This window comes from Trematomus bernacchii, unplaced genomic scaffold (assembly GCF_902827165.1).
Source record: "Trematomus bernacchii unplaced genomic scaffold, fTreBer1.1, whole genome shotgun sequence".
Lineage (NCBI taxonomy): Eukaryota > Metazoa > Chordata > Actinopteri > Perciformes > Nototheniidae > Trematomus > Trematomus bernacchii.
Window position 1 is genome coordinate 336949 of NW_022987521.1, and position 13728 is coordinate 350676.

The 13728-nt window shown below is 39.3% G+C and overlaps 1 protein-coding gene across 7 annotated transcripts in view; it reads left to right on the forward strand.

Moving 5' to 3' along the window:
* Nucleotides 1–13728, forward strand: part of LOC117472452 (girdin-like) — a 50874-nt gene that overhangs the window by 13337 nt on the left and 23809 nt on the right. For all 7 annotated transcript variants that reach the window (XM_034117635.1, XM_034117661.1, XM_034117713.1 and 4 more), the window contains one exon: nucleotides 11045–11086. In XM_034117635.1, coding sequence (XP_033973526.1) covers nucleotides 11045–11086 — 42 coding nt within the window. The remainder of the gene's footprint in view (nucleotides 1–11044; nucleotides 11087–13728) is intronic.

A 13728-nucleotide genomic window follows, 5' to 3' on the forward strand; every position in this document is an offset into this window, starting at 1 on the left:
CTTTTATTTATATTAGGTCTTAAAGTTTTTGCATAAATTAGGGCGTGGTCACATTGAGTGACAGCTCTGTCAAGTGACTGCTGCTGTTAGCTTCTTGTCTCTCTGCTAGCTGCTCCGTCTCCGTGAAGCTACAGGGACTCTGCCTGCCCAGTTCATCCAGGGAACACAACTTGACCCCGGCCGTGTTTGTTTGTTCTTCATGCTTATATATCGGACTATTGTGACTCGCTCTGCGGTTAAAACAGACGGTGCATGAATGCCGTAAGTGATATTCGAGTACTTTATTTATGTGTTTATGATTTCAATCAGCTACGTAATGAATGTTAAGGTTTGGGTTAGCGTGTAAGCGAGTGGTAGCTACATCGGTGCTAACGGTGCTAATTTTAGCCTCCAAGTTAACTTAAAACCATAGACTGTATATATAAAGGTTAAAACGAAATAGACAAGTGTTAAGCGTTAAGTGGGATAATACTGTAGAACAAACGGCTTCTGTTTGAGGTTGATAAAATAAGGTCATCCTTGTAACTTAGAGAGATATTTTATTATGTAGGTAGGAACTGTATGCATCGCTAAGGTTAATTTAAATTGGCTATGCTCAAGTATGTAGACAAGCTAACGTCGAAGTAGTGTATGTGAAATCAACGTCACAATAAGATGTGTGTATATTACAATTATTAATGTCATATTTCAAGATGATTACTTAGATATTACAATATGGTTGGTTGAGCTGGAGTTCATTATTGAGCTTACACGTTAACATCACAGTCATCTGAAGAACGAACCCAAACCTTGTTGTTTTTATTAATTGCGTTACCAAATTGGTATCAAATAAACAGTAAGCATTGGTAACACAACTTCCAAAGTTACAGTAAAATAAAAAGGACCCTGACTCGGGCAATACACAATCCAACATGTTCAACAGAAGAGAATAAGTTATATTGTTTGTACACATGGTTCTTTACATATATATCTGTTTGTTTAAAGTGTCCAGGTGATGCAGACAGGCTGGACCAGAGAGTGAGAGACAGAACTGGACTCCTCACAGCAGTGAACTTCAGCACAGGTACAAATACTCTTTTTTCATACTGTACAAAGAATCAAGAAAGATATTGGTTTAAATAAATGAAGTATTGACTTTAATACACTGATATACATTCCATTAAACAATACTAAATACTAGATCACCTACACATCAGTGAAGTTGAGGGTTTTTTCCATGCAAAGGGTTACATTTAGATGTTAACAAGCAATATGACTGTCAGCTTTCTAATTTAAGGTATTGAAGGCAAAGATATTTAACGCATAGTGAGAACTGCTATTTATCTCTCAATATTGTCTGTATAAAAACGTGGTAAGTTATTCTTTCAGTGAGACAACAGAGCAAGCTTGTTTTAATAACAGTTAAATATTATTTTGATAATAAAATAAATGTCAATGTTGATGAATTTCATACTGTTCATTCATAATCTGATTGTCTTAGTAGCTCATTGTTGAAATAAAATAAAACATTACAATTACAAAATAATTATATCTACAGCCCCTAAACACAAACACACCTCTTTCATCAATAACACACTTGTTCTGCAATAATATGTTTTATGTTTCCTGTCATTTTTGTTAGGAAAGGACATGCCTGAAAGACACGACTCAGCATCTCCTCTTTCTCTGAGGGTCAAGAAGAACATCCAAGAGGAAAATTAAAAGCTGATGTTATGAGATGTTAAGACCAGTACAGGACATTCACTAAGAAACTATTTTTATTGTGAAAACACAGTCAGCTGATCGAATGCACCTATTTACACATCTACACTCCATCAGCTGATTATTTCTATTTGCCTCACTTCATGAGCTTCACAACATGTACCTTGTACCGCAGAGTTTGCAACGCAAATAAATGGGGCCAATCTTCAGTCAGATGTGAATGTGTAATCTAACATTTTCAGTAAGAATAATGGACAAAAGGAGTGCAAATACAAATTCAATTTATTGAAATGTGAACCAAAAGTTAATCAAACATGTTTTAAATAAAAAGCACATATGGACAGAAGGTGTAAACCTATTAAATGTATAAGTAAACACATTTAGTCAAATAAAGTGACAGACTAGGCCTGATCAGGTGGTATCAGCTATGCATGGGCTCCTCCATCAGGTCTGGTCCTCCTCGCAGAGGAAAGACCCTCAGTCCTCTCCGGCCAAAGCAACAGACAGGACGTCCATCACACGGAGGTTTCTCTCTGAAGTGAGAGGGGAAAAATGAAAATAATAAATGCTTTAGACAATAAGAAATATAAAAGTGAACCGTTGAGTTGCTCAGTTTTTTTAGATTGTCAATACTATTACTGTATAACTAATATCTCAGGTTAAGAGGCACCTTCAAATAAAGATTGGTCTTTAAAAACATTTTGTCTTTTTAATTGTTTGTCTAAAGTCAAGGATCTAGAACTGGTACTTGTAGTTTTAATGATACAGTCTGGTTATAATGCTGTTTGGAGGAGGCTTCACAGGTAAGAGCACTAACTAGCTATCATCACATGTACCTTAGCTTAACTTAAATGTATTAAACGTATAATTAAGTGATGGCAAAATATAAATAACTAATGTCATGCAAACATATTAATATTTGCTTGATTCCAGTGTTGAATTTAGCACATTGCATACAAACGTTAAGGGATTTTAAGATTCTGAAGTATTATGCTAAAAACTCAACTTAGATTATTATTTATAGTTTTGCTGAATAGTCTCATGTCCGCTTACCTTAGAAACGTAAAATGCGACGGCAGTGTGCACATGGGGAGCATGTTAGCTTAGCTTCTTAGCTTGAGCTAGCTCTGTTACTTCCAGCTCGGAGGCAGCAGGTCCCGCCTCGGCTCCGCCTCTTTGCCCTTATTTGGAGCAGCCGGGAGTGGAACTCTGACGTCACTGTCGAGCCGTTAGTGGCCGACTCCGCCTACTAAGGGCTTCTCGGCAACTCTGCAGAATCCTATGGGTGACGTCACGGACCCTACGTCCATTTATATATACAGTCTATGGTCACACCACACTCTCCCTCACCACTCCAGGACAGACTGCGCATGCTCACAACACATGACCTCTCAACCCAATGCTTACACTAACAATACATTGAAGTACTTTTACTGTGTATTTTTTCAGTAATCCTCTGTCAGAGTCCCCTCCATACTGTACATAATGCATGTTTTCTGCTATCTTTGATGAGTGATAAAACATTTTTGTTACCATTAGTTCTTAATGATTTGATACTGCTGGACTCGGTAGTACACCTACTACCACAATACAATTAATTACTTCTAGTGTGTTGTTTAAAAAATCCTCTGTCAATGTCCCCTCCTGAGAACAAAATCAAGCCACTTCTGCTAAGTTTGATGAGGGAAAAAAATATGTTTGCCATTAGTTCTTCGTGAGATTGACACTGTTGGACTCAGTACTAGTGAAACTACTCCCACAAGTACTATGAAGTACTTTTACTGTGTACTTTTTGAGTAATCCTCTGTCAATGTCCCCTCATGAGTACAAGAATGCATGTTTCTCTGCTATTTTGAATCAGAACTTATATTGTTGGACAGAGTATTTTAAGAGGATATGACATGGTATCAGCAATACTTCCAGTCAGTACTCCGGCAGCAGCATTTTTCCACCTTGGAAAGTCTTTAGAGACTGGCCTTCAGCAAAGTGACAAACCCTTGTGACTCTTGTTGGCCTCTTATGGGGCTGCTGTCTTTTAAATAGGACTATTTCTCTACTCCTAGTTCATTCCTCTCAGATTCTTCCATCAGTCCCAGTCATTGCATGTCAGTCAATAGAGATTCGAAAAATGTGTCCAATTCAACAAAATGTTTTTTTGTGAGTGAAGGCCAGAGCTAAATTATAGAGTGTTTGATTGTGTAATTACAAGGTGAGAGAAAAAAATTCCACATCCTCCTATGAAACGTATTTTATTTACTTTTCCACTTATACTTACTTGTAATAAAACATTTGCATGTTGAACTGCTGGATATCTTCCCCAGCCTCAAGGAAACACAATAAAATAAATGGATTCATAATTTTTTTTTAATTATAAAAATGTATAAATTAATAATGTTGTGTGCCAACATTTCAAATTGAAATATAAAATGAAAAAAAAGTTTACTTTTTAAATGATTTCTCACAAAAACCTTTCTAAATTAGAGTAAATTGTAAAAAAAAGTTTTAGTCAATATACGTTTTTCTGCCTAAAATAGTTGAAATTGAACGTAAACTATATCTAACACCACATGCATGGCAATTAACCCATTTTTGCCTGCTATTTAAATTGACTTTGGTTGAAGTTAATAACAATATTGATATTATATAGATAGATATATAGATATATAGCATACCATTGATGCAGTCTTTCTGAACACTTTTAGAATAAAATACTGCAAATGAAGAATATTTTAAATGTTCTGCACAGATAGTGCCTTAACTTACATTTGAAAACACGTGGCAACTTTATTAATACAGCAGTTGAAAAGATTTGTGGAAGGATACATTCTTCATGGGCTTCAATGGCTCTCTAGTAAAGGGTGTTTTATGGTTGCTTGTAAAATCCTCAGATAGGGGTTTGTTTAAATAACTAGTGACATTTTAATAAATATTGCAAAAAAGGGCTCCAAAAAAGGCATATATATATAACCAGGCCGGCTTAGCCAGTGTGTATTTCTTCAAGCACCACAAGATTCAGAGTTTATAAAGTACAATTCTTGGCCATTGATTGTGTCATTTCTCCAAACACATACAGTAAAAATGCCTGTTTTGAAGCCTTAAAATGGTGCAGGAAAAGGACTTTACATTGGGTTATACTTAAAGACAGGGCTATTCAGTTAAGAGAAGAGAAAAAAGGAAAGCAAATTGTTATAATGGGTGATGTAACATTAATGACAGACATAATATGAGGTCCTTGGCACTCAGACTCTAGAGGGGTCATTTTGTGATCATGGGGCATCACCCTTACAGCATCAGGACAATATCATATGGAGTCAGACACTGGAAGTGTGCTGGAGGCTGATGCGTTGACTGCAGGGGACTGATGGAAGGATGAGGCTGATGAGACTGAAGAATCTGCGAGGAACGAACTAGCGGCTGAGAAATAATCATATATTAAAAGACAGCAGCATCATAAGAGGCCAACCAGAGTGACAGAGTGTGTCAGTGTGCTGAAAGATATTTGTGACCAGCTATCCAGGCCAGACTCTAAAGACTTTCCAAGGTGTAAAAATGCTGCTGCCGGAGTACTGACTGGAAGTATTGCTGATAATATGTCCACCATATCCTCTTCAAATACTCTGTCCAACATAGCCGTGGGAACATGTTTCAAATGGGGGGTGCTGTGGGGATGACACCAGGGCTGGTTCTGACCAATTTGCTGCCCTAGGCAAGATTTTAGCAGGCAATGAAAAACCTCTACAAAAGACCAATACACTACAAACAGAGAAACTTATTGACATGGTGGACAGCTTATATAAAAAGGCTTCAAATGCATTTAGTACTCAATGAACATGTTTGATTTGGGGGGTGGACGTCACATCCTCTAGGGGGGTCCGGGGTATGCCCCTCCGGGAAGATTTGTTTTAGCATTTTAAAGTAAAATGCTTCAATCTGGTGCACTTTGAGCAGAATTATTAGAGACTAGATCCAGGGGGTACAACTCTAAAACACCCAGATGGAAAAGATCGGTTTACATTTTAATAATCAAATAAGTATGTGAACATAACCAATAACCCATAGCCAATAACAAATAAATGTAACTTATTTTATTTTTGTTGTTCATTCACATCTTATTTTACCTTAACATTTATTTATTTATGCATCTTTTTTAATCTCTCCAGTTTTAAATGATATTTTTGGTTTACTGTCCTATAGTATACATTGGAATGATTTCAAACCTGTTGTTATTTATCCTAATAATTATAAAGGAGTGCCTTGGAAATATTTGTTTACATAAATTGTGATCAAAACGTTTGAGACCCACTGAGATAACTTAGACTGTGAACTATCTAAACCCTCAGAGTCCTTTACCTCACTGAGCCTCTCAGTCTGACAGGAGAGAGCTCTCCTCCACATTATTGTAGAAACAGCTTCTTTTATCCGTTAGCGCAACAGAAGCTAACAACAAGCAGTATTAACCAGTGCATGAAGTAAAGTAAAAATAATCCATTAGAAGTCAAATCCTAATAGATCATATTATTGTTTAAAACCTAAAAAGACCTCCTTACATAGATGTTCTTAGTAATTGACTGTGGGTGTCCTAGCCTCCTGCTTTATGAAGAATAGGACGTGTATTGTTAACCTGAATATATACACTATATTTAAAGTAATTCAGCCACTTCAGGGGACCATGGGACTCACATCAGTTAGCATCAGAAGTAAAAAGGCAAAAGCGTTTAAAACTACCATTTATCAAAGTATTTTACTTAGAAAAGCTGCAGTGTGACCCACATACTTTAAGAGTGGTGTTTACAGAGTCAATGTTACCCAACACAAGATCAAAGGTTCCTGTTGAGCTACACCTCCCTTTCTGGTCCCATCTGCCAAATATTGAAAAATAACCCAATAACCCAATAACCCAATAACCTAGATAGATTTATTGTTTTATTCCGGGATGGTGAAACTTTAGAAGATCCAATACTGGACGAGTAGATTATATTTCCCACTCATGGATTTAGGCATCCATAGCCGAACATGTTTCAAATTCTGACCAATTTGCTGCCCTAGGCAAGATTTTAGCAGGCAATGAAAAACCTCTACAAAAGACCAATACACTACAAAAAGAGAAACGTATTGACATGGTGGAGTGTCCAATAATATCAGTCTCAGGAAGAAAGGCTTTTTAATGCTTATTAAAAATAGCAGAAAAACATGCATTCTTGTACTTAGGAGGGGACATTGACAGAGGATTACTGGAAATGTACATAGTAAAAGTACTTCATAGTACTTGTGGGAGTAGTTTCACTAGTACTGAGTCCAACAGTGTCAAACTCACAAAGAATTAATGGAAAAAATCATTTTTTCCCTCATCAAACTTAACAGAAGTGGCTTGATTTATAATATTATCACTGTTCCAAGCACACGAGTGCTTTTGTTTTGAAATCACTTCCGTGAGTTTCGCCCCGCCCCTCGCTCCAATGACCATTAGACCAATTAGTAAGGTAAAAAGCAAAAACGTCTCTCAGACGCTCTTCCGTTTACTTGTTTAATAAAGAAAAACAATTGGACGGTAAATACACGGATTATGGTGCTAGCATGAAATAAAGACCACACAGAATTTGGATTAACAAAGAAATGCGAATCAAAAGTTGCAAGAATTTCATTCGAAGCTACTCTACTTAAAAGTAAACTCAAATAAATACTCTAAAATTACCCAAAAAAATGCGGCAATGATGTTTGTCCTGTTAGCCTGAAGTAAATGTTGTCTTGTTGCTTGATTTTCTTGTCAGAGAACCAGAATGCTTAGCTTGCATGTTAAAATAAAACATCTATTTTGGGGGTTTGCAAACATCATTTTCATGTGAGTGTGCATTTTTTTCGCTGTGGAAAACACCCGTGTTCAAGACTCTTAAACAACGACTGAGGGCTTCTTCAATAATTGTCCCCTGGCCACACAAATGGCAAAAAGTGAAGACATTTGTGTGGCCTTAAAGGTGGGGTAGGTAATTCACTTCAGAAACACTTTTTGTTATATTCCATGGAATGCTCTCAACATCCCGATAGCAATGAATACATGAAATACTTTGACAATAAATACATTAAAAAATTCATCTGTGGAAGCCGTGGCGCTGTAAAAAGCACGACCAATCATCTGAGCCGGCCCGGCTAAAATAATTGGATGGCCTACCTGCCTGTCAGCCTTCCATCTGTGCACAGACTTATCTCGTGCCCTCATTGGTCATGTGCACGTTCGTGTGTTTTGGAGGAGGGGCTCTGTAAGGAAGTCTGAAGGAAGGGGCAGATTTTTTTCGGCTGCATACTTTCAAATTCTAGCGCACTCGAGCTGGTTTCTCCGATCTTACCTTCCCTACCTTTAAGGGCTATAGAGTGGCGAAGTCCCTCCCCTTCCGGTGGACCTCCATAGGACCTTATTTCGGAAATATTATGTATTGAAGTCAATGGAGAGAGAAAGATTATCTTTCGATCCCGTTTGAATTGTGCCACGAATTACACATGATGTAAGTAACACATTTGTTTGTGTGAAACGCTCAATGAACTACATCTCCGGTCTTGCACAACAACACACGTCACCAAGATGGCCGTCACTACTGTCTTGTCAAAAAAAGGATTGATTATCCTCACTATCACCACAATGAAACACGTCCTGAAGAATGTCATGCAAAGCTGCCTGCCTGCCTTCCTTTGATTCTCTCTGAACTGCCTGGTCGTTTTAATGTTTAATGTCAACCATTTGTGCAGATAGCATGAAGTAGAAAAGATCGCCGATGCTAATGTAGCGTTAGCATTAGCATTTCTCCCCCGGGCTTAAATTGTGTATTATAGAATGATCACACCGGTGACAGTACTCTTCAAAGGGTTCACGAAATATGACTACTACTCTTACTGTTTAACATTTTGGGTTACTTAATGTTACTTCATGTTAAGGCTAATAAAAAGGACAAGGCTGTAATGCTAACTAACGTGCTAGCTACTAGCTTGGTAGCTAACTTGATCCAGCCACTCCTGGTCCTTTCATCAGACGGGAAGCGAAAGAACGAGCAAGACCCATTGCTGGTATGATAACAACCTGGTACTAAGCACACAGGCATCTTGTTAAAGTTATCTTATCTTAGCCAGCGCCATATAGATAGATTATATCTATATGGCGCTGATCTTAGCTATCTCTTAGTGGAGGAAAACAATTGTGACATCACTTACGCGACTCTGGGATTTGTAGTCTTTCTAGTTGCGTATTTTTCATAGTCTAATATTTCAACAGTTTTACGACAAACTGTGACTTTTTTGACATGGAAATGATTTTTTAAGATTGACAAACATCATACGTGTAATTCATGGCACAATTCAAACGGGATCCAAAGATAAGTTTTCTCTCTCCATTGACTTCAATGCATAATTTTTCCGAAATAAGGTCCCATGGGGCGGAAGTAGATGGGCGTGACTTCGCCACTATATAGGCCTACTGGATATGTGGCCCTAAAGAATCTGCTCCATTATCTGTACCAAATGCACATTGATGCCACCAAATGACACAATAACAATAGAAAGTACTACAAATAAATAAATGGACATCTTAAAATATTAATATATACACAACATTTTTTTGTAAAAATATCCAACCTTCAAATTCATATTTTAAATCAATATTGCTCTACACACTTGCTAAAGAAAATTTGTGTGGTAATCTCAGTTCATAGGGCTGCGTGAGTATGGCCAACAGCATGTGAGTACATCTGTTACAACACGGGTCGGGTCGCTTGGCGGCACTCTCTGTGTACACACACTCACACACACACACACACACACACACACACACACACACACACACACACACACACACACACACACACACACACACACACACACACACACTCTCTGCACGTGCAGCGGAGTCCGGGCGATGCTGCTCCTCCAAGGAAGAGACACGTTCACTAAGCCCAAAAAAGTATATCCGGTCACTGAGATCTGCTATTTTAAAGTAAAGTCAACACATAGCGACCCTAAATAGTCTATATTAAGAACAAGACCATTTTTAACGTTTTTTGTAAACATGACAAATGTGCGTGGGTGATGACGTCAGAGCATCGTCCTATGAGCCCCGGACAGCCCCGGCACAATTTAACCCCTCGACACTACATACAAATATGAACCTGAAAATGAGCAAAATATGTCCTCTTTAGTACAAGTCTAGGAAAACAACCCTTACACACTGAGAACAAAATACGGAAGAATGCAGTTAAGCCATTACATTTACTTTTGAAAGCATAATAAGCTATATTCAAGGACAACATTCAAGTTGTTGTTTCCTTTCAAATCAGGTTAATGTCCAAGGACGTTTGGATGTTTTTCACATTTGTTATCAAAGACATCTGCTGGATTGTCACGTGCCTTGCCAGTGACCTGTTTAACGTGGATATAAAGACGGGAACAGAGCGAGACGTGTCACACTTCTCTGTCTGAACAGCGATATTTCAGAATGAGGAGAGCTGCAGTTTTTCCGGCGTTGCTGCTCTGTCTGCTCTGGACGGGGGCTCAGGGTGAGGATGGAGGGGGGACAGGGAAGAAAGAGGGGGACTTTGATATCCAAGGAGCCCAGGATCAGAGCAGCAGTCAGACCCAGGTGAGCACTGACGTCTTGGCTGAGCTGAAGGAGCTCAGAGACATGGCCATCGAACACAGGATCAAGATCCAGAGTCTGGAGCAAGACAACACAGGTGACACAGCTGACATAAAACACACTGAGAGCCACGTCACGCTGCACTGATACAAGCAACCATCATCACTGACACTCTTCACTTTAAGGACTCATTTGTTGTTTTTAACCAAGCCACACAGGTCAGACTGACAGCCAGCGAGAGCAAGAATGCAGGTAAATATTTACATATGCTGACTTATATGTTCATGTACAATAATGTTTGTGACAGAGCTCCACAGTGACATCTACAATAATACTATTTATCTGAATAAAGTGTCCCCACCACTTTTGAAAACAAAGTGACGCCTGTGCCAATGAGTGTGTGTTTTAATCCTAATTAAAAACCTAACATGTGTTCAGTTCTAGAGTCCAGGATGAGCTCCAGTGAGAAGGAGGTGGAGGAGCTCCAGAGAGAAGGAGGTGGAGGAGCTCCAGAGAGAAGGAGGTGGAGGAGCTCCAGAGAGAGATCACAGGTGAGAAACTATTATTAAAAAATAAAGATTGGCTGCTTTATGTAAAAAAACAGATGGTGAATTTAAAAGTGAGAAAAGAGAAGTAAATTATATGTTTAACAGAAATAGTACGAACATATTGATGAGATATTTTGTGGTTGTTTATCAGCTGTTAACCTGCTCTTTCTCTGTATTGCAGATCTCCTGGCTCGAGTCACAGCGAGTGAGAATAAGAGCACAGGTAGGAGTACAAAGTCATCAAAGAAGAAGAGGAGAAATGACTAATATAATTATATTTTTCTATAAAAACGTTGGATTTGTTTGCCGTTTTAAAGGCAACAAAATATTCCAGTGAATTTGAAAAGTGAATATTTAGTATGGTAGAACATTATTTTCACATAAGATCTGCAATAGTGAAATTGTAAATAAGAGACTATAACTTTATTTGACTAAAACAATGTTACACTTGTTCAGCTTTAAAGTCCAGGATGAGCTCCAGTGAAAAGGAGGTGGAGGAGCTCCAGAGAGAGAACGCAGGTGAGAAACAGAAACTATAGAGTGGTGCAGGAATGAGTCCTAAAACCAGGAAGTGAGTCAGCATTTCACCACTTCCTGTTCCCTCGTCTCAGCCAATGGGATCTCTCCATAGGATTTTGGAAAATAGCTGGAAATAATGTCTGTGGTCGAGACCAGAGATGGGGTCGTTACTAAAAAAAAGTAATATATTGCACTACTTCGTTACTCTCTACATAAAGTAGCTCGTTACTTTACTCGTTACTTTACTCATTACTTTACTCGTTACTTTACTCACAGGGCCGGCCCGCCCCTCCCTACAGGCAGATCACGCAGACTGCTAAAGTTTCAAATGTTCTCTTTAGTTCAGTTTCCATTGTCGCATAAGACTGATCCAGATAGCTCTGACCATGGCTGTCCTCTGTCTCCTGCTATCTGTATTTTGCGCAGTATATCTCTGAACGATGCGATGGTGATTCCACTGTGCAAATGGGCAACATTACCTCTACTATGAAGGATGCTACAAGCCTGTCCATCTCTGCTTTGGTTACCGGTCCTCCAAATTCTAATTTTTGCTGCTTCGGAGTCGGCGGCGGCGCACTCACAACATCCTCACTCTGGGTTCGGGGGTCCTTAGCTATTAGCTTCACCTTAGCATGTGTTCTTTGCAGGTGTTTGTTGAGGTTTGACGTGGTGTTTACAGCAGTGGATAACAGCTTCTGGCCTGGACACAGTTTGCACCTCACCGTCACATTCCTGTCTATTCTTCGGACGAACTCAAAATAATGGGCATACCTCCACCCCTCGAAAGTTATCGCTGACTCAGCCATGTTTATGCAGCACTGCACGCGGAGATGTGGACGCGCAAGTCGCGCAGATTACGTACATATAAACCTGCGGCGGAAACCCCTCTTGTCTGTCAGTGTGATTATGACTGATTTTATAAAAGTAACGAAGTAACGCGTGTCGGGGCAATGTTAGTAACTGTAGTGTGATTACTGAATTATAAAAGTAACGCGTTACACTACTCCGTTACCGACAAAAGTAATATTATTACATTAACGTGTTACAAAGTAACGCGTTACACCCAACTCTGGTCGAGACACATTGAAGAGACGGATCACGTTTTGTTCTACGACATTAAATCCATCAGCAGTGACCCCACTGGTGATTTCTGAAGAGTTGACGTGTCTGAAAAACGATGGTTGTTACCAAGTGGCTGAATAGGACTACAGAAGTTGTGGAGGTCGTTGTACGTCATTACGCCGAACACGTTAACACTCCTCTAAGTTTGTTTGCCCTGTTCTGCTTGAAAGCAAGTACCTGCCTCCTGCTAACTGTTCAAACAAACGCTTCAACTCGTTCCATTTAGAATCTGTATGTTTGAATATGGATCTTAAGTTGGCGTGACGTTGAAGTCGTGCTGCTGTAGTCGGCTGTAGTTCCTTTATAGCATAACGTTAGCATTTAGCTTCTGGAGATTAGATTTATGATTAGAACATTATAAAAGTAGGCTAGACAAAACGTGCATTTATCAAACAGGCTCGTTTTCCACAGACCTTATTTCCAGCTATTTTCCTAAATCCTATGGAGAAATCCCGTTGCTTTTTTGTCGAGGGAACCAGCAGCTTACTTCCGGGTAAATACGTCATCCCTGCACCGCTCTATTATGAAGAGTCAAACTGTTGTTTAATGAATATAACTGATATACTGAGGAGAATATTACATATCAATCTCTGCTGACTATCAGAATGCAAACCACTGACTTTCTTAGTTTAATAGACAGTTTGTGAATGAGTTCTCATCTCTGTGTGCTTCCTCCTCTTTCTCACAGACCGTCCTCAGGTGGCGTTCTCAGCCGGTCTCACTGGTGCAGGACATGTCGGACCCTTCACCACTCCAACCACACTGAAGTACAGTAAAGTCTTCACCAATATCGGCCAGGCCTACAGCCCAACTACAGGTACTACACACACACACCACCACACACACACACCACACACACACACACACACACACACACACACACACACACACACACACACACACACACACACACACACACACACACACACACACCACACACACACACACACACACACACACACACACACACACACACACACACACACACACACACACACACACACACACACACACACACACACACACACACACACACACACACACACACACACACACACACACACACACACACACACACACACACACACACAACTGTACGTTTTCTTAATGAAACCATTAAAACATCTCTTAGTGTTCCTACAGTTGATCATGGTAGAAAGTAGAACCAAGTCAAGAGCTCCTACGTGTTCCTTATTGAAAAACCCGTCCTTAAGTCCTGCTGAA